The 27,447-nt window shown below is 43.8% G+C and overlaps 1 protein-coding gene across 17 annotated transcripts in view; it reads right to left on the bottom strand.

The window, feature by feature from the left end:
• Positions 1–26,584, bottom strand: part of LOC111253553 (basement membrane-specific heparan sulfate proteoglycan core protein-like) — a 231,847-nt gene extending 205,263 nt beyond the window's left edge. For 9 of the 17 annotated variants that reach the window (XM_022813121.2, XM_022813110.2, XM_022813116.2 and 6 more), the window contains exon 1: positions 25,641–26,583. In XM_022813121.2, coding sequence (XP_022668856.1) covers positions 25,641–25,790 — 150 coding nt within the window. In that variant the 5' untranslated portion in view covers positions 25,791–26,583. Of the gene's footprint in view, positions 1–25,640 lie in introns of all 17 variants that reach the window. The other 8 variants (XR_002674718.2, XM_086992110.1, XM_022813123.2 and 5 more) reach the window with 4 other exon arrangements.
• Between the last annotated feature and the right edge of the window lie 863 nt (positions 26,585–27,447).

Here is a 27,447-nt window from a genome sequence, read left to right as displayed (position 1 = left end):
GCGGTGGACACATTAAAGGTATGGTAGACGTTCGTTTACTCGCCTTCGGGCAGTGGGGAGCTGTTTGCTAGGCAAGCACAGTGTGGACGTCTAGCCGTAATATCTGGACAGCTACGGCGAACGAACGAGTGACAAAGAACGGAAGAAAGAAAGTACAAGCTGTCTGTGTGGTCCTTGGGACTCTTGTGTATAACAGCGAGATAGAACAGCTACTGACGGATGCACGGCGAAGCCGACGGCGGATGCAATCAGCAGAAATGGAGGACGCCTGGCCTGCCACACATGTCAAGCGAAGGAAACGCTCGACTAGCTACGGTTACCGCGACCGAGAGTGGTTGACAGAGGAAAAGATGAAATCTGGCCGCAACCTTACCTCTGCCGACTTGGTCTTCTCTGTTGCAGCCGAGGATCATCATGCAAATCAGCATCAGTGAGCGTGCTGCTGCTGCTACTGCTGCTGTAGTAGCGGTTCGCTGACTGTCGTCGAGAGAGCGGCGGCGGTTGACGAGGTGTGCGCCTACCGAGACCGCGCAGAGGCCTATGCAGCTGGGGTCTGAAGCTTAAGGGCTTTGCCGTATCATCCTTATCCAAGTGTCATTCGTCGTCTACATCTACACAGGAAGGAATGGTGGCCGGCTGGCTAGCCAGGCCCTATGTAGAACGTGAGCAATGTCGACTGAACTGGTAAGTGGAAAGTTAGTGAAAAGGCCAATTGCGCCACGACGCGTGTCAACAACAGCAAGAGCGACGAAGTTTTATAGACTCAAAAAGAAATGTCGCTTGCCATTGCTACTACCGTTGATACCTATGTAATCGCATTACATGTACGGGAGAAATATACCAAGAGTGACTAGTCCTGCAGTAAAACCAGAGCCTTCACCAGAGCGTTCACCTTAACCCATGACGAACTGCGGCGTAGCCCAGCTTTGGTCGAACTCTCAGGAAGTTTCAATTGAATCTTGTAAGCAACACACGAGATCAACAACGCACACTCAAGAGGTCACGCAATTACATGCAAGCAATGCAAAAATAATGCATAATTATGTTATTTACATTATCATTATTACATGAAAGGTTACGAGCGGTTACGTAGATTTGCGAGCGGTTGAGATAGATAAACACATGGGAACGGTTAGTATGTTCAATTGGCGAGGTGTTACTTGTGTAGGACAACAAACGTACGAAAAACACGGACTTTTTTGACTGGCTAGCCTAGACCGCACGATTCGGGTAGTCGTAGCCCGACCACGACAACATCTAATGCTGGCACAATTATCGATAGAGCCACATGGAACTGTAATATCGTGAACAAATTCATGAATTCAATAGTTAAATGCACGTTGGATCGGCTTGATAAAAATCGTGCCATGTTCGCAGCAGGAAAAGTAGCTTCATCCAGCCAACGAAAGGGTTTCTCGTCGAAACAATTGTATGTATAATGCGTTACGTCCCCCAGTGATCTCGATACAGTATGAAATCACTGCAATTCATTTGCTAGCATATGGCTAAGAGTGTAAAAGTTACCTAGCTGACGTTGTGCGAGATTATTCAGCCTGTCCGAGAACTTAGTCTTGGCCTCTATGAAGGTAACGTTATCACTTTCATCGTCAAAATTACCATTTAATCCGTACCGCAATGGGTACCTCAGACTGTCGCCGTTAGTTGCTCACATTAATTGTGCTGGTATATGTATATGTTGGACAAAACACAGCGAAAGACTATATCTGGGAGTTTTTTCGGTGTAAAACGCTTTGAACCGAGCATTTATGCAAGCCAACGCCACCCTGGAGCTGTTAGGTCAAACATCGTAATACGAACTAATGCTCGCGACTCATTGGCGTTATTGACAGCGACGCCGCTCAAGTCAACTTACTGCAAATAGCGAACGCAGTCCTTCACAGTTCTGCGTTAGAGCAGCTGCTTCGGCGGCAGATGGAACGCCTCGCGTTAACTAAATGGCGGGTTACCTTACACCAGGAACTCATGCGACCAGTAAGTGCATGTTTCAAACGAACATCGTATACGTAAGAGTGAGGAGAGTTGCTGTTTACTGAAAGCGAGAGAGAGATAGAGAGAGAGAGAGACCTATTGGTTGCTTGGTCTTTGGGACGTAAGCTCCTTTAGGAGAGCCCAATTGGATTTTTCTTTCAGGCGGTCCCTTTTACGCTCCTATCACCAGATTGTTTCGCCGTCGTTCGTTCCCTCTCTCGATAGCCACTAACGGATTCCCGCGAGACGAAGGGAACGGCCGAGCTACGTACATTACTGATTCTCGCAATATAGCACCGAAAAATGTTAAGGACTGCGAGATCAAAGTTTATTGGTCGTAGCGTAGGAAGGGTGCAATGTTTGCTACCGACGCTAACCCAAAGCACTGGTGCCATTGCTCTCTACAATGACATGACTCGTCGTCACTACTGCTCCCCGTGCCACTCTAGTTGCGAATCAAAGTTAACTGATTGGTTAATGCAGCAACGGTGAAGATCGGTATTAGCAGTTTTCGGCCGGCGACCCCTTTTTCACAGTGCTAGCATTTGTCGTTTCTATTGAACGTGAGCAAAGTCCGGACACAGATTCAAGTGAATACCAGTGCCGTGGCCCTGGTATGCATTGAGCACACAGCCTCACCAAACCCGTATTTCGAAGCTCCCTCAGGTTTCCTCCATCCTGGCTTCGGCCATCATTATGACATTGTTTCCCTCATGGTTGGCTACTTCTGCTGGTAAAATTTACCATGCCCCCGCCGCCGCCGCCACACCCCAAATATTTGAGCTTCATCAATGGCAAAGCGCCGTGCATTGCCTAATTGGGACCATGCCAGGTCAGGTCGCTGCGCCGCGTAGCCAGCGAGTTCGTTTGTATCTTCCTCTGTCTTACATTATATTGGCGTAAGCGTTTCGTTTCGGACGGTCGCTGTCGTTAGACAACTATTCCTCTCTCTCGTACACTGAGTCTGTATTTATCTCGTTCAGTTACCCTTTCTGCTTCCTCTAGAGTTCGTCGAGGGATAGTCGGCCTTCCACAACGTCGGTGCCACCCTCCCTCTTGCTACGGCTGTCACTTGCGATTCTTTCATCGCAGTCTCAGCGAACTCAGTCGCGAGCTAAACCAGCCTCCATGTGATCCCTACTATTACGCCCCAAGCCTCGCTGTCGCTAACAAATACGTAAAAGCCGCTATCGAGTTGTTCTACGGGGGGCGGGGGAGGTCTTGGCTAAAGGGTCACGATCTTATCGCACGGAGCAGAGATATGACCTACTTGACCTAAGCACATGACGCCGTTAAATGTGTGAGCGGTGAACAGAAACATCATTAAGCACCATTCCTCTCTGCGTGTTGTATTGATACCCACAGAAGAGTTCGTATAGACATGATGGAATGAAGGACGGTTCGAGCGAACTCAGCCCCTGTAAACTCATCTTGCTCTGTCATAGAGAGGGAGTTTTAAATACGAAATGTCATTACTTCGGCCGCAGTGGTATAAAAGTGCACTTTCACTCTCTTCCATGGTTCTTCTTGCCTTAGTTCTTTAAAATAATGTCTTAGATCTCCTCTGCTGTTCTTTTCCTGCCTTCCCTTGTATCCGACTTATTGCCATTACCGCTCTTCTATAGATACTTCCGCTTCTCGGCAAATTCGCCGTACGCAATAATATTTTGCCGATGTGTGGCCCAAAAAATCCCATTCGTTTTCACTAGCCCAACAAAACTAATTGTTATTTCCCTGCCTTTTCCCCGGCTAGCGTCTAAGATCTATCTCGGCATGGTTCTAACCCAAGCGGTTACAGAGAATCGACAGGTATATGTGTTGTGTACTACATATCTAGGCGTATCTAGATGTCCTTTTTGTTGCCATCATCTCGCCTTATTGGAAAAAGTTGGGGTTTCGTCTGATTCCAAAGGAATGATATCAGCATCCAAGACTGTACATACCAATCTGATTCCAGCGATTCTCTTGTCATCGTTCAGCGACTTGTTCCCTAGCTGCAGGTTCAATTCTTCGGAGCGTGCATTTTCGGAACGGCAAAAGGGCATCACATTGCGTCTCTTTTTCTTCAACCTGAACGACCTTGTACTTACATCCGTATCTTACAAATGTTCTCTGCATAGCACGTAAAACGAAGATCCGCCCCACCCGATTTTTCAGGCTTTCAAAAAAAAGAAAATGAAGTAAAGTTCATTTTATGGTCTCCCATGTATTCGGGCGCCTTGCATGACAACCAGGTTTCACCGGGTAAACTGCGCTTTATTCGTAAGCCGCTAGCAAAACCTGCAAAAGTGCAGACAGGTTGCTTACCATAGGAAAACGTTAGCAAGAATCGAATTAAACAAGATATTATAATATTTAGTTTCGGATTCCGGACGGTCATTAGCAATACAAGATCGTGACGCGGTTGCCGAAAGAAGTACTATCTATCTTCACTTTGTTATAGCTGAAAATATTCCCCTATCAGTAGGCATAATATTGAGCTAAATAACATCAAAGTTATTGCTAGTATCATCTAGATGGTATACGCTCTCTATGACACTGACAGGTCTGTGCCACACCTGAAGGCCGCTCGTAAATAATATAAACCATATAAGAAAAGAGTTAGTGTAATCTGCCTAACTGCCAAAACTTAAGGGTTACTCATTGGCGGAAGGCAGGAAACAGTCTAGTTAGTATACACCAGTAACGGCTTAGATCAGTCAAGGAAACCAGCACCATTGGCTAAGTTCAGCGGACTTGTCAGTCAAAAAGTTTTCCGTTTGGGTCGTCGACATCCTTGAGAGGCAATCATTATCACTGGATGTATGTCAAGTTGAAGTTCCACATTGACTGCACGAACATATATGGCTAGTTAATGTGCGATCGCGTCATTGCATTACTATGTACAGAGGCTGCTAGTACTACATTAATTGCGGTCATATATTCGAAATTATGCTTAGCGCTATGGGTCCCTGACATCTATAAGTTACGTATGACGGTACTCGCTTGAACCGTTCTTTATTCGAAATGGTCTCCGCTTCGTTAAAGACACTAGACTTTCTAACACGGCATAAGGTTAGAAAATAAACAGGTAGCCTATTTAAACTGCCAATAGATTTTAATTATGTCCTTCTATATCTCATAAATATTTTAACTAACCTGACTCATTGTAAAGATGAACTTTGTTAAACATTTCTCGCTAAAAATTCAACATTTCATCATAACAATTATTTTCTATTTCCTCATATTTATGTACTGAAATTAATTGTACCATATTTATACATAGAATAAAATAATTATGTACCTACTTGAACACTCATTGGCATCGCAAATGTGTCCACGTATTGGCCTAACACAGACAATTTTTTCAACGTTTATGTAAAATCGAAGCTGCGAGCAGCTGCATGGTGGACTTTGCATAACGGGACATAGGTAGATAGCCAAGTACATTTTTAAAAATGTGGAAACGTCAACATTTCCTCAAAGTTACGAACGTACTTCTTTTCGCCACTGGTAAATACTAGAAACAAGGTTGTTCGTGCTGCCAAAATCCATTTCATACCAGAATAGGCAATCATACTTCCATGTAACAAGAAGTGCACTGATTTCTTCTTATAGTAGTAAACAGAATACGTACTAATAACAACAATAACTATAAAAAAAAATAACTTCTATCTAAATCTCTTTAACTAGACTGTGTTCAGAAGCAAACAAAGTGTTTCACTTTGGAACAGCTGCCCCCATACTGCGGCAGTAGACAACGCCTTGTTCCCGTTGAAAAGTCATTTCCTCTGCTTTTATCTCTTTTTTCTTTATATCGTTCCCGCTAAAAACTGCTGCATTTACTGCGTCCGCTTCGATGACGACGACGACGACGACGACGACGACGACGACGACGACGACGACGAAGGCGTCACCTCCTCGAACCAGCTCTTGTGCGCTCGGCATGCTGTCGTCGTCACTATCAGTGCGCTTACGAACAGTCTGTGGAAGACACACTAGTAATGACTGAACTATGGAGGCCTCAGGGACGACATGCAGACATTGCTGTAGCTTTCCAGACTCAGGATGAAAAAGGACAAGAGGGAGAAAGCTCTTCCTCCGAGGGCTGTCGTTTGAACACTTTCGGGTTCATGCTCACGTCCGCGGCCCCTGTCTTGGAGGCAGCACCGCCCGAGACTTAATGCTTTGCCAGCTGGGCCTGACAAAAAGGAGTCAAAGCAAGACAGACATCTCATGCACGACAAGAAGAGATTGGAGAAAAAGCGAAAACCAGGCTGCTGCAGAGAGCGTGGAGCTTCACGTACGCACCCCCCCCCCCCCCCTGCCTTTTCCAAAGAGTGAATATCAAATAACTTCCTTTCCTCCGCCAGATGTGCTTGCTCTTTTCTTCAGTGCTACGATGCGCCAAAACAGGTCACGAAATTAAAAGTTGACACCGCTGCTAAGGCAAGCGAACACCAGACGACGATCGAGAGGGGGTCAAAGGAAACTCTTAAAGGAAAATTTTAAGGGATCCTTCACGGGGATGCTCCCCTGAAATGTTCACTTTCTGGGGAATGGCCGTCGAACCGGAAAGGCTGAGTACAAGAGATCTGAGAAACAGCAGTAGAGCTGTTGGAACGAGATTCAGCAGCTTGGCAGTTGCTACTGTGATTAAAGTCATGGAAATGGCTACAACAAACTGATACGACAGTCCGACCCTACAAGCAGGACACATACCCAAAAGGAATAAACTTTAAAAAATCGAGTTTGTAGCGCCTGCGCCAACTGACACAGTGTCCCGTGCTTCCACTGTCAAAATCAGTGTTACCTCTACGTGCCGTTTCAGAGCACTATTCAGATGTAAATATTTCGCGCGTTATCCAGCAGCTTTTAATAAAGGAAACGAATATATCAAATCGTAAGTTGAATAGTTTTCCGTATAGGCCAGCTGCCGTTATCGGATCTGTCGAATAAAAGATCGCAAGATGTATGGAAACTTGTTTGATGAATTCCCTTCAAAATTTACGTCTAAATGATTGCTCTTTGTCTCTCTTTATTTTTTATGAATGTTAGTCATACAGAAGAGATTACTTCATATAACCATTCGTCTTTAGCTGTGACAATTTGCCGTTTTAGTCTACTATAGTTTAATGCCTGCGGAACAGAGGAATAGATCAGAATTGAGGTGTACACTGGGTCAGCATCGAATGGGGTCTATGCTGCTCAGGGAATCTTGCGGTGAATCCACGAAAAACATGTAAAAGGCAATAAGATACCACGAAGCATTTGCATAACTAGAGTTTGCCACACCTGCAGATGGTTCCCTTGGGTGTCTGAAAAAACGGCGTTGGCACGCCGATCAGTGTCGTATTCTCCCGGTTCAAGTTCGAATTATATAAGTGTTAATAGTAGTATTAGATGTATTGTGTATAATTTATAAATATAGGAAAAGTTGTTGCGGTAAGTTTCCCGCGGTCCATCACGGGTTATTTGTTCATGTCTATTACCGTTAGCTAATTCGGTCTTATGTGATTACTTTCGTCCCTGACGAGGTATTCCACTCCGCTGTGTAAAACGGTTCCGCTTCACTACCATCTACGAAAGCGACCGAAATAAATGTAATCTAGAATTTGATTTCGAGCTGCTAAAAGTCATCAGCCGCCATTTACAAAAATAACCCAGGTTCGAGGCAAAATATTTGCTACCATTACCAGCCCAGTAAAAGTAAATAGAAATTAATAGCTATGGGAAATGGCAAGCGTTCTGCGGGTTGTTAAGCGAAAATTGTCCGCTCTGTCCCTAGAGACGGTCGTATAGTTATACAATGGCTTTCCCTGCTGCTGTGGCAAGCGTACTTGCTGAAATTAGTGGTGCCTTAATTGTTTAAGCTTAAAAACGCATTGTTATAATCATAGACTATAATACATTCATATGAAATTGCTTTGTCAAAGTATACATTTACAGCTACCAGATGTGTCTGGACACAAACCAGCAAATTGTCAACAACAAAACGCATTGTGCACGCCAATGCCATAAGATACATGCGTGCGTGCGTGCGTTCATGACTGGCAGACGAAAACGTGCCATTATCGCTTTAGATAGAACGTAATGTATAAATCCGGCAATAGCGTTTTCGAGATAGCTAACGTTCATTACGTACCTACCCCCCAACTGACAAAACATATACGCGGCAGTAGGTTATCTGGATGCGCCACCAATTCAAACCGGAGTAAAATGGTATCTTACTTCTTCTTATAAGCGAATCTTACGATGGCAAAAAACTCGCACTAAACACCGCATCAAGAGGCCAATTCCATAGACATATTCCAACGAAGGCGACGAAGCATATGACGAAATATTTGCTTACGAAAAAAAACCCTACGTATGGACCAGAAGTTCCAGAGTACCTTTGTCTTTCTGAACTTGAATAAATTCTACCGACCAAATCAATAAGAAACTAACCAATATACCTGGCACACACTCGCAAGGCTGATCTCGTGGAGAACGATTCGTTCACTCAAATCGCTGTTAGAAGAGCATGCAAAAAAAACAGTGTATTTCATTTGGATGTATATCTGTGTGTGCTCGCAGATCATAGATACAGTTCCTGTTATATAAGCTATCTTTAAGGTCTGCGAGTTGCTTTCGAAAGATTGTGTGCGATTACGGATGCCCAGAAGATGCCGAGTAAGAACTCGTTCCACCTACTGCTACTTCCCAAGTCAGTCAAAAAGCTGGAAGAAACGGTGTAAAGTCTGTGCCACGATAGAAGTAGAAGACGGACACGCGGACTATGCTATTTACGGCATATTTCCTACAACTGGTAGCTACTCATGCAGGTCGTTTGTCTATACTACACACTAAATGTGAATGGTAGAAAAGAAGACATCGACGCACGGAATTTCCATTACTCCCAACAGACTGCCAGCAGTTGACGATAACAATGAACCCACATAAACCATTGGATGACTTAATTATTAGATGGATTATGTTTAGCTCATGCTTTTTCCATTACTTTCTGATGATTTTCTATTCCCTGACACTTAAAAAATGTCTCTGTCCTTGCCAGTGCGTTTCGCCGAAGTAGACAACTGTACACTTGCTGTCCTGTTTTTTTTATCTCACGAACGCAGGCGCGATTAATGGATAAACACCATTTCAGTTTCACCATTCGTCACGTTTTCCCTAGCAATATATATGAACCTATGGAGTATTAAGTTATAAGTTCAGGAGCACTGAGAATAGATTATGTTAGTGTTACTTCTATATAGGCATGGCTATTTTAAAGCACGTTTTTATATGTAAATAGAATTGTGTTGTTTACTAAAGCTCTCTTCACACGTACGACAAATTGTTCTGCTTTCCGCTATAGACAGTTCATCGACCATGGTCGACTCGTTACTCTTTGTAAACGACCGAATTCGACTACTACTACTACTACTACTACTACAACAACTGTCCTTTGCCGTGAGATGTGAAAGCCTCTTCTCGGTTAACGGGTAGCAAACGACTGGGCAGCTGGCCGGTCCAGCCCTTAACAACCCTTCAGTGAACCCTGTGGAGAATAAGGGCGCTTGCATTAAGCTCGACGACCATGGACAGTGGAGATTTTCAACCTCAGCTGCCGGCCACGACCTCTATTCGACCTTAATGCATCCATCCACCAGCTCGCTCCAGTAGAACGAAACAAAACAATGGACGCGAGCGACCAAAGCGCGTATGAGACAAAATATTTCACGGCCACAGCCGATAATTATGTCTACGACGACGACAACGACGACACCTCGCGTTGCCGGCGGCTCTGGCGTGCACCTCACAACATCCGCCACAAACACTGCGCTGTGATGCGATAATGCCTGCCTTTCACCGAGAGCAGATTTAACTTCCATCCGTGAGTCCAGCACCAGTGGCTACTCTAATGAAAGGCCTTAGCTCCTCTGTAACTCCCCATGATTTTTCTCTTTTGTTTGTTATTTAGTTTACTGCACACACCCTCGTATTTGGCACTACCATTGCCAAATGAACAATGTGTTTCCACGTATGCAAGTATAATTGTGATCACTGCAGAGGCAGCCGGCATGCCGTGTGCCGCAGCAGCCGCAGTCGACCTCTGGCTGGTCGTTGGAACGCTATGTGCTCGGTTGACCTCCAACCCTAATCGATTCCTGTCTTGGTCAAATCGCCTTGTTTTTCTCTAAAGCTTAGACAGAAACGCAGGGGTCGGCCAAAAAAAATCGTCTGTCCCCGCGCGTCTCGTCAAGATTTTTTGCCCTGCATGGATCATCTATCGGTCCCGTGCTTGTAGTTGTTCCATATCAGTCTCCCTTGCTAGTGCTTGCTTCCAGCCGTGCCTTTCCAGGCCTTCGGATGTTCCTAGCCCCGACCAGCATTAGCGTGCGGCGGTCAGACGCGATACGCGGCTATTCAACTGCACGTTTAAGCGAACCAACCAACCGACCGAGTGCTTGAATATTCAGCATATGTGACCAACAGAACGCTTCTGTACCATTCGGCCCAGCAGCGGCGCAGGCTGCTAAGCCAACTGGTTCATTCCAAGTTAGTTCCCACCGTGTTCATTGCCGCCACCGCCAACGTTATCGTGGTATCACTGGCCGCTGAGAGCTAGACCCGCAAGGCTGTGCAGACGACACCCCCTTGTAGATCCATGCCAGCCCGTTGCGTTCTTGGTTTTTCAGCAGGCCTATTATTACCAGGTCCAGATCTGACACTCACGCAGTCTTTCTCAGACTCTTCCGAACACCAGCCGTACTTTTTCGCCGAGGCGATCGTTTCCTTCTCGGACTGACCGACAGAGGCGTTTTCCAGCCGTCCTCCATACCACAAAGTCTCTTGCGAAAAGCCAACGGTCTACAGAAGGCAAACGCGGCAACGAACAGTAATACACAGGCAAAGACGCCACAGCCGGCAGCCACCCCCCAAAAGCTCTCTGTTACGGATGCTAATTTCTTAGTCGGTCAAAGCGCAGTCCCCAACTCGAAAAAGAGACCGTTATCCGGCAGGCTGATAGTAGCCGGAATCTCGATTGCGAGCCGGTCCAGGGCGCATGGTCTGAAGACAGCCGCAGATCGAGTCGTCTTTTGTCGTGCAACGAGAAAGAGAATAAGTGAACAAGACAAACCGGGAAAGACAAGACTTGATTTTGAATTCGAATTATAAGAAAACAGGGGCAGTGACTAGAACGATCCGCTGATTAGGCAGAAGAAAGAAAAAGGACGACAAAAAGAGTGAACTCCGAAAATCAGACCTCGTTGGCCTGCAGGAGGCGAGAATCCTGTCATTCCCGGTCTATCGCGCCACCGTGCCACCATCACTGAAAACATTGAACTGCTCGTCGCATTAGCCAAGAACAGAGAAGCACTGAAAAGGGCTACTGGACATAGAGTAGAATGAACGAAGACTGTCGGAGGGATTGGGGGAAAGGAAAGCAGAGATCTGAGCAGAGAGGTGGCAGAACCAAAGAAATCGCTATGATCCGAACATACCGCACTCTCAACCACCAATCGAGGTGTGATCAACAAGCAAACCGATAATTTATGGGCAACATGAAAAAAATTGGTTTCTCCTTGTACTCTAGTGCGTTCAGTGGCTGAGTGCAGTAACGTGATCGGACTCAGGACTTATCCGAGTGTGCCTCATACTGGCAGCCAACTTTGCCCTCGTTGACAACATATACGGTCAAAAGGTGGCCTGCAGATTTGCGCAATAATTCACCGTTTTCGGCTGCGGGATAATAGAAAACTAATAAGGACACGGATACAGAAAATACCTTTCCGATTTCGATAAAAACGATCCTCGAATATACTAACTATTTAAATTATCTAGCTCATAATTGCACAGCGTTTATTCAACAAAACATTCAATCTGTCACTGAGCACCGTTGAGGACGATCGTAACTGGAAAAAATCAGAAACCCTAGACGTCCGGATTTAATTTCGAAAAACCCTTCGAACGCTAATACGCGTGTCGGTAGCGTGCCAATTGTTCTATATACGCGAGCTGAATTTACAAAGTATCGCTGTAACGTGAACGCAAGCATTATAGTAACAAATGACATGCTCCTTCTTTATTTCAAAATTTCCCTCCGACTATGTGTTCAACTTGAATGTAAAAAGTTAGATTTGGGTAGTGGCGCTGCTAGAAACGCTGTGCTACTGTGGCATAGCCTGAAAGGAGCGGGCACGGGCTCTCTCTTTTCACGTCTAGTTAACTTGGAATCTGCCAATAAAAATGACTCTCACTTTCCCGCGGATAGTAAAATGAGAAAGAAGGCTCAATTACACTACAGATATATTCGAAACCTTTACTTCCTTCCGAAAAGCTCGAGTGAGAAGCTCTTGGAACGTGACGGTCATTTATTTGACTATCAGGACTAGCTGTTCTTAACCTAAGTAGATTAACTACGTAAACGACAGTGTACATAAGGGAACAGCAGGCTAAGTAAGCATACGGATTACTTGTTGTAGAAATTCGGCTGCGTGTTATGGAGATGCATGGTCACCATATTTGCTGCAAATGAGATCTTTAAGGTTGTAAGGATAAGGTGTTGTAAGAGCTTTTAGCCCATATTGTGGGTTGCACTTTTCAGCGTCGCTAAACCTAATGAATTGAAGCAAAAAATATATATAATTAACACCAATGAACCTAGTAATCATACAGCACGGGAAGCCATCAGTCGAAGCATATGTTCACATTGTACGTGCTCAGCCTGTCATACTTGAATCGAATTGGCTTTGTGTGAGAAGCCCAGGACCAGTCCATGCGAACGTATCGTAAATACATGCAAATGCCCCAATGGGTTTAAAAACAAATCATCCAGTTCGATTATATCTATTCAAACTTGCCTATCTCTCAACATATCATTTAGCCACAGCTGGAGTAGGTAACAACCGCCCGCTTAAGAGTATATTGGAGATCAATGAACTAGGAACAGTGACAACAAGGCAAAGTATAGGTTTTCTTGCGAGATTCTAATAAAGTGCTTTATTTATTCGATACCGCGGAAATGACTCGACAGCGAGTACTTAACGAACTGCACAAGGCGCCTCGTTCAATGCGTGCTCAATTTTTACGCGCGTGTAACGTCTTTATTCGTCTCTAGTGACGCTACACGCACTACAACTGCACAATCCATCCACTCTCGAGAGACGCCTCGCCCGAGATTTGATACTGAGTTCGAAACTTCGGGATGGTCAGCAGAATAATAGTCTCAATGGCGGATTCGGGACGATTCTGCTCGCTAGTCTCGAGAGGCAAACCCGCATCGCAAGTATGATCATCATTATAGAGTAGGTCAATTCGACAAGCGTAACACGAAAAAGCGTTAGTCACAGAACGTCAATGATCAAGCCACTTCAACGCATCGTCCCTTACCTCATATGGTCGCTGTGATGTGATACCCCTGTGCAGTGCATCTGCCTTTTTGTGGCTAACAAAACGCGCGCTTTCCACCAACAGAAGCGGCAGGTTGAGCCGTAGCTACAGCCTAAGCAAGTGCTAGTCAAACTCCAAACGAGCCCTCAAATAATCGCCCCCGACGAGAGACGATCCATTGGTGTCAAGATTGAATAGATCAATCATGTATTGCTTAAAAATAGAAAACAGAAACAATTGCACCACAGCCAGACTAGTCAGAGGACACGTCGCGTCGAAAGTGAGCCGATCTTCTTGCGAACCACAGAACAACAGTAAAGAAAGTAAAAAAAAAGCAGAATCCTTCAAAGATAATGATTAGCATAAGCTCATAAGCAAAGGACCTAAACAAGTACGAGCTAGGCGAGCGGGGTGACAGTATCCTCTAGACAAGCGTGGCCTACTGATTCGGCTAATCAACATTGATGTTGTTAGGGTCAATGATGGCTGTTGTATTTCAGTTTCACGCTTCTCGTTACCCCGGAACAGTCACTCGCATCACGGTCACGATTAATTATAATTTGTATCGTTCACTATAGTAAAAGGGTAAAAATAAAAAAAAAAAACACATACACGAATATAAAGAGGCTTTGAGAATAAGGCCAAATGATCGATACGATCTTAAAACACTGTTTAGTTAAATAAGTGCTGTGCAATACAACAGCCGTTACCTGATTATTTTAGTTTGAGCGTTAGAACGCGTGTCTTCTGTTGCTGCGATGATGACATCTGCAAAGTGCTGAATCGACGTGATGACAGAGCGAAAATTTACTACGATCTTCTGTCTGAACTGTTGCACAGGTTATCTGGTAAGTTTATGTAGGGGCACACATCAGTTCGTTATACAATAACGTTAAGCGTAAGAATAATTATCTATTTGAATTGGAATATTCTCCAAGCTATAGGCATAACCATGCATATCTTTAGGCCAGCCTATCTCTACCTAAAAACTATAACGTAACGTCAGAAGTATCTCTCATAATCAGCTGACTTTAAAAAAAAACTTTAAAAAACATAGAACACCTTGCCTATAGTCGATAGTTGCATCAGTATGGACCCCCACTCAGTGCGGTTGCCTGGGGCACGAACATAGCCTACAGGATAGCTTTGTCAAACCTTGACGCGCGTCAAATTGCTAAAGCTTCCGCGTCTAAAAGCACCAATCATTTCAACACAGCCGGCAAGCTGTGGATGACCGATATACTTAATCCGGTTAAGGTTCGAAAAACTAAACTGTGTAAAAAGCTAAATATAATCAACCGTATGTATTCGTAAGTCGAAAACCGTATGTAGGGCGTAGTCCTGTAGTAGCCTTAAGGTACAGCTGGTATTTACGTTGACGGCGCAGGGTCATGTAAATAGGCTCTGCGTTTCGTCATCTGCATTTAGAGGCTTTAACCAATATTTATGAACGGAAGATTATAATGGCTTACGTTTTCCAGGAGGAACGTGTCAAACGTTAGTCGTAACCGGGTTGTATAGGTGGTACGTCCCTTCGTAAGACCGCAATCGACAAGAATCCGTGGTAGAATCGATGCCGATTAATTATTACGACATCTAACCTTGTTTATAATATAGTCGTCATAAAAAATACGCAATGAATAACCTAACTAGATTGATATGGCAACGGCAAAGCCGACCTCTACCGCAATACAGACACCTCCCCGAAACATCAATTTGCACCTTGGATACGCCTAAGTCGACTTGTATAGAAACGGTGTACGAAACACCGATAGGCATGTCAAACGATAGAAGACTACGATCATACATTTCACTAGCGACTAACTATATTAGCTAAAAGCTGGTAATATCTTTTCTATTCGTAGACGCGACGGTTATGATAGATTCACTGTTCCGCACTAGATCAACGGATACTTGTGTTATTAAGAGAGTACCGTCTTGAAAAGCTACACCGTTGATAAATCGTGCCTACTTCTCCATCAGACGTACATTAGTTTTCATATCACCTGGAAAGACTGGTGCAATTCTCTGCGGATTTGGACATGGGATGGGAATCTCGGCTTGCCAGAAGGCTCGTTATCTGAAACGTGTCAACTACAGCTGAAAACCAGCACTTTGCGGTCCTTCGCAGATCTCGGCGGCCGAGTTCTGGAGGTGGAAGTCCATTGTGTTGGCTGTATATATTACTTAGACATTCAATATCTACATTACTTCTCTGCGCCTTTTTGCACGAATACATACAATTCAGACGTGCGCTTGCTAGGGAACTGCATCGAAACACGTCAACCGTTGTACCGGAACGACACGTACATTTCTACGTCGTCACAATTGACACCTCTCGTTAGCCATGTATTAATCGGCTCTATTCAAAATCTCCATAAACATTAACGAAATCTAAATAGCGTTAACGACCAGCGATGATGGCCCGACCAACGAATACTTCTGACAACGACATGCTGTAAAAGTCGTTTTTACTCTATAACTAGAAGAGCTCCTTCCGAGAATACAGAGGCACTGCCGTATGCTATCTAGTGCTAACTGTGCTTTCATTTCTTATGCTAACATCCACCACCGTGGGGCCTCAGTTTTTGCCCGATGACAGCTCAGTCGTATTTCTTTCTTGCGCTACGGCCGCCAGTCGATTAACTTATAAGAACGTAGCTAGTTAGAACAGAGCGTTAACATATAGGAAAAATAGAAGAAACAAAAAAAAAAACCAACGAACGATAAATATTAAATTAATTAATATTTATGAGTCGGTGAATAGGGAACCAATGGCACCGGTGGCAGATTAAAGACTTGCCAGGTCCCAATACGGTTTTCGGCACGAATCTTCGACAATTTGTTTTCCTCTCAAAAAGCTAACGTTATCCATTTTCGGTTGCGTGTCACTAGATTCCATATTTTATAATTGAAGCCAATAGAATGGTACAGCAAACATATGTGTATAGTCATTATGCAGACGATAGGCGATGCCGAAGGCGAATGAGTCTGAGTTCCGTGTGTAGCCTATCTGGCGTGCACAGAAGATCGTCAGACACAGATTTTGCTAACTTTGTCGAGCCGGTTTAATGAATCCACTTGTAATCGGGCTGCCGTATACGTAGGATATGTGGCTAATGAGCTTCCTTTGAGTTCTCGCATGCGGCCTAACTGTCATCAGTCATATTTTCATGACCGTCTGTTGTTCGATGTTACCAATAGAGCACTAAATCGTATGAAACGCCGACGTCTTGACTCTTCACAAAAGGAGGCTTAAGATTTCGACCAGCGTCGATAAATGTGCGACTATATTTGTTGCAGCAAGGAATCGAAGCTTCCGTGTCTGTCACAAGCGTGTCTACGACGTCTTGCTTAGTCTAGCGTGTTTGATTCGGCAAATTTAGATGTACCACATTTATGAGAAACGGCACGTAGAGGTTTGTTCATGTTGGCGTCAGTTATGCCCCGTACGCCTCCGTTCTTCGTATCAGAAAATGGTCACAACCTCGTATTGGTGAGCTACGTTAGTGTCTAGTAAAGATCGTCTACAAGAACGTAAGTATTGATCTCTCAGCAGGCCAACGAGCGGAATATGCGACGGTTCAGGAAAGTTCCCAGCTGTCCCACATAGCAGCAGTTACCTGCCTGTCATCCCATACGCAGCTATCACATACTTGAAAACGATCATTTCGAAATTATTCCCGTTGCCATTTTAACATACTGTTTACTGATAGCGTTCAGAAAATATTTTCATCGGCGTTTCTTTGAATGTACTCTAATAATTACTTGTTCATCTATGGCGGACCGCTTTAACGACCCGTTGCTCAAAATTCGATTTCATCTACTTCGAACCTCGCCGACTGGCTGACTTTTTTATTAACTGCTTCGCCCTTGACGCACCGGTGTAGAGCCTAAAATGCCTGAGCTGAATCAAGACTCTCTATAAGCAAATTATATTTAGCAAACGTTTACAGTGGGCCTCCAGGCTTCTACTCGGAAACATAGAAATGAAAGATGCGATGAAGACTTCAGCAAATAGCTGGCTGTTTGTTGGTGATATGGTCTAGTGCCATCAGTGCTCCACAGACACAGGGGGCAAACCCATTGTCTTAAATTTAACTTCATATGCTATGAATCCTTAGTCGTCGAGGTGTTTTGTAACTATTGTCCGTTACCGTTTTTCCACTGTGCTCTGGATCGTGGGTAGTCTGATAGACCCACAGATAAATCAACAGGTCTTCTACGTTCAAGACATTTTTTTCTTTTGAAAATAGAAGCGCCTATTCAACTTGGATTAACAGCTTCATTTTTGTATATTTATCTACTCGGACGTCCCGGGAAATCCCTGCTCTTCTAGGTATGATCTCACCGCCCAATCATCCTGACCCTGAACGGACTGTGGAAATGAATAGCCTATATACAAATCGCCGAGAGGAGGATGACGATAATTTCTCCCAAGCGAGTTGATTTAGCCCTACGTAGATATGCACAAAACACCAACTTATCAAGAAATGGTATTCCTATGCTTCTGTATAGCAAAAAAACCTAAAGCAAAGTGCAATGTGATGCATAACATGAACGGAAGATATCTGATAGCATATTTTCTATATACTTAAAGGTAAACACATAGTTCAATAGAGTACTTACATGGCCTAATTACGAATCTGGCTTTACCTGCGGTGGTAACGACCAGATGGCACGGATGATTGAACGTCAACTTGCCATTTATTATTCTTCTGAACAAACTGGAGTCAATCGAACTGCGAATCAATGCTGAAGGCCAGCATACTTCGCTTTAGAACACAGACAGAATAGATAGATGTACAGATCGATCTTCGTTGTATCCTCTCTTCTGCTAATCAAGTAAATTAAATTGAATTTATTCACTGACCATTCATTTTCGATAGAGTTCTACAGATCTTCATTGTACGCGATATCAAATGCATTATTAGCTTCACAGAATTAACATATACTCAAGATCACACCGGTTTTCTCAAGGTGATTGTTACAGCGTCAACGAAGAGAAAAGGCCATTGAACACATAGCCCGCTCTGAGGAACGAGTTGCCGACCCGTAGCGTGAATCATCGTTCACCCTGTTGCAAATCGGAGCCCATTGAGAGCAACAGCACAGAGGTTATAGTATCAGACGATATTATCTCAGAGCCAATTTTAAAATGCATCTATGTTATATCAATAGAACTACTATATTCGGTAGCAGTCGACAATTGAACGCCCTTCAATTAGAAATAGTTACATTGTACGTACAGAAAATGTGCATAATGGTATCTGTTCGTCTTCTTTCGATGTCCTACTAGTGCACCAAAGCGTCTTTATGGGAACACACACACATATATGTTAAATGCGAACACACAATGATAAGGGTTAGATTTCAACTCAGACATAACGGACTTGTTATTAGGCCATTGTAGGAAGTTACTGCCATCACGCTCCTGGCCCATGTGACATGACGGTAAACCGTTTACTCAAACAGAAGCCTATCTAAGCATCCAGTAAGAGTGTCTACTCAGAAATTAGGGAGCTCTTAACGCCAGTCTATCCACATTCTTCGAGCTGCACACACTTTCTCCCGTCACAACCAACGAATGCCACTGTTTTTGTTAGTTGCATTGTTACTGTATATATTATGTGCATTATATGTATATATACATGTGCATCGGTCTACAATGCAGTCGGTACATAGATGAATTTATGATGCATATGCTAATAGAGAGGTACTTCACCGGATCGATGTGTACGTTTATAGCCATCGGATTTTTGCTGGTACGTATTACCTTGCCGCCTTCTTTGGTCATCTCCAGCGCCGAAGCCGTCGGAAAAATGAGGGCTATGTTAGCCGCTAATCGAACGTTTAGGTGTCTACCCGCGAAGAAGCGAAAAGCAATAGAATCGACATCAGCAGCCTTCTTTACTTTTTATCTGCACAGATAAAATATTCTGAACGTATGGGTAAATCACGAATCAGCGTGAAACGCGTAGACGGCCGGGGGAGGGGGCGTCCAGAAGAACGACCGCAGTTGATACACGACCACACTACATCAGCGCTTTTTAGCAACTCAGCAATTGACAACAGCAAACAGAAACAGGCCGAAGCGCGAAACACGAAGTACGACAGCAGCCATCATGAAGGCCGGTGATCGTGTGTACCATTTCTTTATCTGCGTTCAAAAAAACACCATTTGCTCCCAAGTCTATACTACCCGTACGGTGCACCATCGTAGAGGACCCCCTAATAATGCTGCTCGTTTGGCGAACTGCTTAACAAAGTTCTGTCTCTCGTCAATCGTTGTTTTCCATTCTGGCGAAAAAAGAAATGTTGAAGAGGATTGTTCGTATCACAGATTTGCCCACACGACTGTGTGTTTGATCGGTACCAAACGTGGCATACTGCACGGAGCCACCGAACTCTAGCTTGTGAACGTCACATTGGTACGGTTACATAGGAAAATCCTTTTTGTATAGGAACAGTGAAGTGACTTTCTGGTGAGTACGTATCTATTTATAGACGCGTATAAATATTCAACGAACATCATCCATCGAAACGCTCGACTCTGTGCTCCGGCATTTTCGCGCGCGTATCATTAATGTCCCGTTGTAAGGGCATAGCATATAATCATTTTAGGGCAAAATGAAGCCTCGCCTATTACTAATTACGTCACTAATTAGATCTTCAGATTTTGTTATGACTGTCAGGCGTTAGAGGATGTTATGGCTGTTACATTAATTCATTGTTTAACCGCAGAAAAATCGTTACTAATCGTATCTATGTTCAGCCTTATATATATTTTTGTGCAAACCTGTGGTATCGCAGCTTTTTTACTGGGTCAATATAGCTTACTTTCCATCATTAAGCAACCATTAATAGATGCCGTAGGTTGTTGAATCTTCGTGGTCTTTTAAACTTATCTAATGACGTTTTTTTAATGATAATAATAATAATAATAATAATAATAAAATTTTAGTCTGCTTAGCTGTTTTAACTTGTGAGAGTGTTATAGTTTTACCATTTGCTTTTTTGCGCTCTTTCAGAGTAGGTCCTCGAGCTTCAGACAGGCTTCAAACTTTATGAGAACTAAATATAGAAGATTTTAGATAGACAATACGGCGACTGTATGTAATCGTCCGGCTTGTCGATATTTGCTTCGACGTATACACACAAAATCAAGAAGCCTACACAGGTCTGTAACTGTTGACCCCGTTATTTTACCGACAAATATCTGTGTCGCAACTTACTAATGGTTACAAGGATTAACGGACAATGGAACACGATACTAGATTAGCTTTATTTGGCCAGATCGGGTTCGCAGAGATAGCAAGTGAAGCTTCGATGACAGAAAAATCAATAATGCATGCTTCTTCTGCCCATATCCCGTCTGTGTTTAGTGAAGAGATGGACAATTCTATATTCGCTTCTCCCACCTCTCCCCCACCCCCTCGGCATCATTTTTATCGAGTAACCCTCCATCCAGGCCAAAGCCAGTCGAGTCTCAATCGCTACTGGATGAGAAGCAATACAAGTTGAATGTCACGGACATATTTCTGACCAAGTATTACACTGAAGGCAGTCTGAAGTAGTATTAGAATCCGGTAAATTGTAGTCCCGCGGACGGCGCAGTGCTTAGTGGGTTAGAGTCCTACAACAGCAGATAAATATCTTAACGGCGAAATCCTATCTGCATAATGTATTAGCACTTAACCTCCTAAAAGACGCGTTAAAACAGAACTAGCAAATGGTCCAAATGCCAAATTATAAAGTAACATTTATATTAAATTATATTATATTAAATTAAAAAGTATATTCGACCAGTTAAATGTTTATAGGTAACGTTATCAAACATTTTTCAACGTGAAAATCCTCGTTTTTTTTGTCTGATTGCTTTTCTCCGTCCTCTCCAGGCCTCTGTGATTATGACCGTTACCTTTAGATGTCAGTGGAAGTATGCAGGAACGATTTCACCCTGAGGAAGTTCTGCCGTCTCTCACTCGAATGCGCCGTTCATATACTCGCAGTTCAGCGAGATAGATGAAAGGGAACATGAAAGGCTAGAAGAAACTAGAAAAAGGGTGGGCCGCAGAGAAACAGGGTTTACGAATGTAAGCACGCATTCTGCCATTCACACAGCGACCTCCCCCGCGTGTCCCTAGTCTCTACCCGTATATGCAGGATACAGGTTCCTGCGGCCAAGGCTACGCCTATAGGTTTCGAACGACGACATGCATCTCATCATCCCGGCTTAAATAAAAACAACCAACAAGAACTACAATCGAATTAGACTTACAACCCGCCGAGGAGAAAACTATAGGTTAAATGTGGGTAACGTGCGCGAGCGACGAAATAAATCATTTTGTCGAAGGCATAGAGCGAGTTCATTGATCAATAGATATCGCGGGGCTCACCGTGTAGTTTTTGGCCACGTATCGATCAACTCCGCAGCCCAAAAGATCGTGCCAACTGTGAACTCGTACAGCCAGGATGCGCGAAAATTCGTTTATATAACCCTTCGGTGAGCTTCATGCCAGCGAAATTTACACAATAGTATCGACTTGCAGTTTCAACTATCGCATCTATCCATTGATACGTTTAGTAGCTTAAGTAAATCGAATGATGAAATAAGCTAGACGTCCTCAGACACGCCATATTTTAAAAAATCACTGTAATTCCATGCAACGTCGTTCTAAAGCCGTGTACGTTGTTTTCTATGGCTTCAGAGTGATCCGCCTTTGAGAGCTTCTCTCTCGTTCACCCACTTCTTCATTTTATTTAATTTCGTTCTCGTCGTCTTCTTTTTATACTTCTCCGCATTGAGAGCTGGATGTGCACAGGACCACGAGGATCCGATGGACCTACCCGGGAGGAGGGGTTGATTCAACGCGCCTTCTAAGTCTGTCAGACTTCTATTTTACACAAGCAATCTCGCGCGTGTTTTGCATCGAACATATTTTCCATGTGCGCGCTTTATCTACTACATATGTTAATGATCGGCCTAGCCTTGGCCGACAGCAACGCCGTCGGTAGCGATTTTTGGAAAAAAGGCTAGTCTATTATTTACTAGAACAAAAAAACTCGGGTTTTTGTGCTAGTATTGTCTCCTTTGTCGTTCTTGTTATCACTCCTCGAGACTCGTGTGCTCTACGCACCATTCGGGCCCATCTGCGACTGAGGAAAGCTCGTGTTAGCATTAGCTGGCAAGAGAAGGGCTGGCAGCGCTTGGGGCTCCCGCGAGACAGGGAGCCCCACTCAAAGAAGTGAATTGAAGTACGTGAGGCAGCAGCAACGGCGGCACCATATTCAAGCATTCGCACGTCTTTAACGATCGAGCAGCTGTAGATTGTAACGAGATTAGGCTCAATTTTTTAAATGTGCGAAGAGAATGATACAGTGTTGTTTTCAGCTGGGGCTGCTATTGCTATCTGCTATGTGAGAGGTGGTTGTATCTGGTCCTTTTGCGCTCGTAAGTGCCTTGCAGACGGAAAGAGGACAGAAGGCAGGAAGTTGGCACACAGTCATGACAAAGGTTTAGTCCCAGCCATCCTGGCTTGTAACTACCATTGCGATCACTCCTAGGCCGAGCTGATGTTCCTTGGCTAGTCGGAAACAACGAAATAGCCTTACAGGCAATGAACGAGATGGTCCATGTATCATGTACGAAATTTGCTTGTTATTGTAAAACAGTTGCGGAACTTGTGTAAACTAAGAAAGAAGTATCAAAGAGTAGATTTTGTGGGCCTCTGACAACTGCCATTAATAACCTTACAGATGATGATGGCGGCGTTATGCCTTGGGTAAAATGTTATCCCGCTATTTTTCAAACGCGACAATTCTCATAATTTCTGCATAACACAGAGAAGAAAACCCCCAAGTCTGATTTCAACAAAACAATCCATAGACATCATTGCAAAGGTTCGACCTAATTTCCTTTTGCCTCCGAATTGATTAATACTGCGTGCAAATTTTTACAAACAGTTTTAGATTATCGTAGATCTGAGCATATCTCCCCGACAAACAAGTTGCTATGTGGTTTTCAGCTGACCCTCAGCTATCGTCCTTCCCGCCCTCTTATGTGGTCGGATCTTCGGATTAATCTCCCGATATGCTTCAGACCGTCAGGACGAGCGGACTGGACGTGCCTGCGGTGTCTCCAATAAACCTATGAGACGGCAGTGCAACCGTACCAGCAGGTTTCTACTTAGTTGGTAGACAACAGCAGAAATCAATGAAAGTGGCTATTCATATAAAAAAGAAAAATTACTATTACTAGTTTGTTGAAGTGCGCCTTTAAATAATGTGTTTATACCGTTCCGGGGTACGTTAACGATTGATCCTGTGCAACGTCTGCATAGTAAAACAACGTAATGAACTTCGTATCTGAGTGGCGGAGAAACAGTGTCATTTCTATAAAAGCTGGAACGGAAGTTTTCTGTCATCCGGAGCACCATGGGAATGGAGAACGCTCGCTTTCGATTTTACAAATGTTTATCTCAGACTCCGCTCTGACCTTCTAAAAAATTCGGAAGGTTGACAGGTTCAACTGAGGTTGCATCTTGCAACAATTTCTTATACCTGTTGTTAGACTGGCTATATGGCAACTATCCGTTCCATACCGTATCATACAAAGTCGTTCTATTTTAAGATAGTTTCTAGAAAATAACGAAAAGTAATTAATTTTGTAAGCAAGGAAGTTGAAAGGCTATACAATGTAAAAGCGGGGCTGATGTATATGAAGGGAGTTCGGTTATCTGTCTGTGCGTGTACTCGAAAGCTCCACAGGTGAGGAGATAGGCATTGTGAGTTCAGGTGGCTTTATAAATAGTCATGGCAAACTATGTGTCCTAAACGGCTCTGATTTGTCACACAAACCAACTGAAAATCAGTCCATATAAATACACTATATATGACCCTGCATGAGCACGTTAAAAGTCATTTATCTGGAACTTAGTCATTAAATAGATATATTCACACATGTGAATTTTCAATAAAAATTACACCACAGTAACGAAGTTGCTTTCCGATACTGGTAGAAATCGTCGCGAAAACCAGAGCGCTTTCTTTCTGCGGGTTTGAGTCGATGTCTTCGAACTTCGCCCCAGGGCAGTTCTACGGAAGCCTTGATTGATATATTTGATTTACATACTATTCTTGTTTAGTTAGACGTATTGCCTGTCCTCGAGATATTCGTAAGTTAAATTGGCCTTCAACCGGCATCTAACAAACGTTTGTAGTCCGAATCGACTTTTAGCCGCACGGGTAATGAATGTCCACAAATGGAGTCGACCTCTTAAATGTCCTGCTCCACATTAATCCTTCGATTTGTATAATAAATATAAATAAGGGAGCATCTCGAGATCACATTGACAGTCAGACTATCAGACATCACCGTTGCTTTCCGCCATCTCCAGCCGAAAATACTGACTTGGAGTATAGAAATTCGTCAGAGAAACGTTCATTGATGCCGACACTTTCAATAAAACTCAGTTCTTCTCAACTTTGCCATTCTGCTATAGAAATTAGTTACTTCTGTAAGCTATAAACTATAATATTTCTATGAAGACTTTCCTACGAACACCTTTGTAGAATTAGCTCAAAATATCTTGTAAGCCAAGGGCAACACGACCAGTGCGAGTGCATACATACGTTATAGCAAAATGGGTTAGAATAACACTTATATATAATGCAGATAATCAGTAGTTAGACTCAGCCCCCCATATAAACAGATACTATCGACGTTGTTGGAACATCATTGATAAGACGAATCCTTAACATCGTATGGTTCGTTCGGATCTGATTATCAACCCCGCTCGTGCATCCAGTCGGCAGGTTTCAGTTTAGAAAACGGGCGGTGGATAAAAATGGAGTGATAACAGATTGATGATCCTATAGCAACCTAACCGCATATAAAATCCCACTATGTTCTTCAACAAACTTTCAGTTTTTCTTTTTCAACTAATGTGTTTATAATAAAAATGAAATTTGTAATGCCAGATGTTATGTTGGTTAAAAAGCTTGAGGAAATACGCGCACGAGTAGGACCGGCCTATAGTACCTTTCAACTTGTAATAGGTTTGATATGCATCAGATTTTTGTCTAGAGGTTTTCAGTTAACATTAACAGCATTCGCTAAGGCCAGCGACAGCACTCTTCACCGATTGCCCCCAGCCCTTATCCTTCTTCACTAGGGTCTCGTCTCCGTCATACATTTTTTGTCTCGATCCTGACTCCGCTGCTATTACCTTCGGTCTTTTTGTACGATTCATACATATACACATATATACCTCGTGTATCACTCGTGTGTTTACCTTTATTTCCTTCGAAGGGTCGACGTTTTGCGACGCTGTTGGGCTGTCATTTGCACGTGCTGCCTCGGCTCGGGGCAGGATCTCCAGCCGGCCCAGGAGCAGGAGACCCGCGACCAGAGTCAAAATGACCCACGAATTTGGCCCGCGCATTCCGACTTCGCTGCGTTGCCGGCCACCGTCGCACTGCTATAGCGAAATGCCGCTCCGGACAACAAATCGATTCTTCTTCTGCTATTTACTTGGACGCCACTAGGGCACTAGAAACCAGCGCTTTAATTAAATTCAGTAGCTCCTAGCACGTATACGTAGAGAGTTGCGGATCCGAATGCGACCAACAGGGTATAATTGTCGATATGGCGGGCTGACTTCTTCGATGGCACATCACAAGGTTACCAGTTAAGTTTTTGTAGCCAGCTTGCTGCACTGACACAACTCACGAAACACTTGTTGACATCTGTATTTGAAACAACGATCGTCTTTGTCATATACAAAATCAGCGAACCCGGTAGCAGTAGGCAAAGGTGAAGTTTCCAGCCGCTTGACCGTTAATATTACACTTTAAAATTGACGTTAGCAATGGTGCTGACTTTATAGACCTCACTCTTGTTTTGCACTTCAGTTCGAGTCTTTTTTCCTACCTCGCACAGAGTTGTTATCAGTGAATTGTAGGAAGTTACTTGGTTGGTAACCGTACTTGAACAGTAAAAGTAGAGCGAGCAATGTGGTCTGTTCTACGAGTAGCAATACATGATCTATCGGCACCAGGAGTGGTCAAGGACCTGTCTCTCAATCACGCCCGACTGTCTTGATACACTGGCTAGCCTCTTTAAACGTGATGGTCAAAAGCGACTCTGACCTGACTTACTCTCCCATTGGTTGCCGGCCGAGTCTCGACTCCTGAGAGTCCTGGCTGGTGCGCAAACAGTCTAGCACAAGGCACGCTTTAACGGCTTTCCTTTCCTCCAAGGGTTCCCTTCCTCCCAGCGGTGGCAGTGGCCGGAGAGGCGAGGGTGACCCGCGGGAGAGGACGCAGTTCCCTCTGGAAACGGTTGTATAGCGTAGCATCCCATGGCAAAGTGCAAGATAACATACTCACGATAAATAACGACAGAAAATAAAGAACCGGGCATGACATCATCAGCAAACAAACACTGGGCACCTGACGTTTGGCACTCTAGAAACTGATATGAGCACGCGGTGAAGCAACTGGGCTTCATGAAGGCTGTCGGCATCATCGCAGCGTTGACTGCTCTCAAATATGCATGTTATGCTGAGTCCCATATCAAAGATATCGTCGCAGTACTAGGCGATTTAGATGATACATGAAATGTGTCGACATATTGTAGAAGAATTGATTGGCGTTCTATTTTAATGTACGCAATACTTATGGACGCCGGCCAGTCCTGTACCATAGCAGTACGTTCTTAATCTGCATTTTCGTCTAGAACCCGTGCAGTAATGGGTGTTGTATACGGCAATTGGCGCAGTCTGTGATCCTTGCCTAATAGACAATATGAAGTGTAACATTAAAATTATGTCTTCGTTATAAGTCTAGTATAAAAAAAAACTCTCATATATTAATCCAGTCGTAAAGCTGGTATTAGGCCCTTTCACAGCGACTCGTAACAGCCCGATATATTTAGTGACCGATATTCCGATGTTTATTGAAGTAATTTGAAAGGCATTCAATCTTTTGTAAATTGAGAACATTTGCAGAAGTACAAAAGGCAAAACTGGCTGAGGTAAATTTTTCGTTCTTTCCGACCTCAGCTAGGACCGACGGGTAGGCGCAAGCAAACAAAAGTAG

This window comes from Varroa destructor, unplaced genomic scaffold (genome assembly GCF_002443255.2).
Source record: "Varroa destructor unplaced genomic scaffold, Vdes_3.0 BEIS01000006.1, whole genome shotgun sequence".
NCBI lineage: Eukaryota > Metazoa > Arthropoda > Arachnida > Mesostigmata > Varroidae > Varroa > Varroa destructor.
This window is presented reverse-complemented; position numbering and strand designations above follow the sequence as displayed.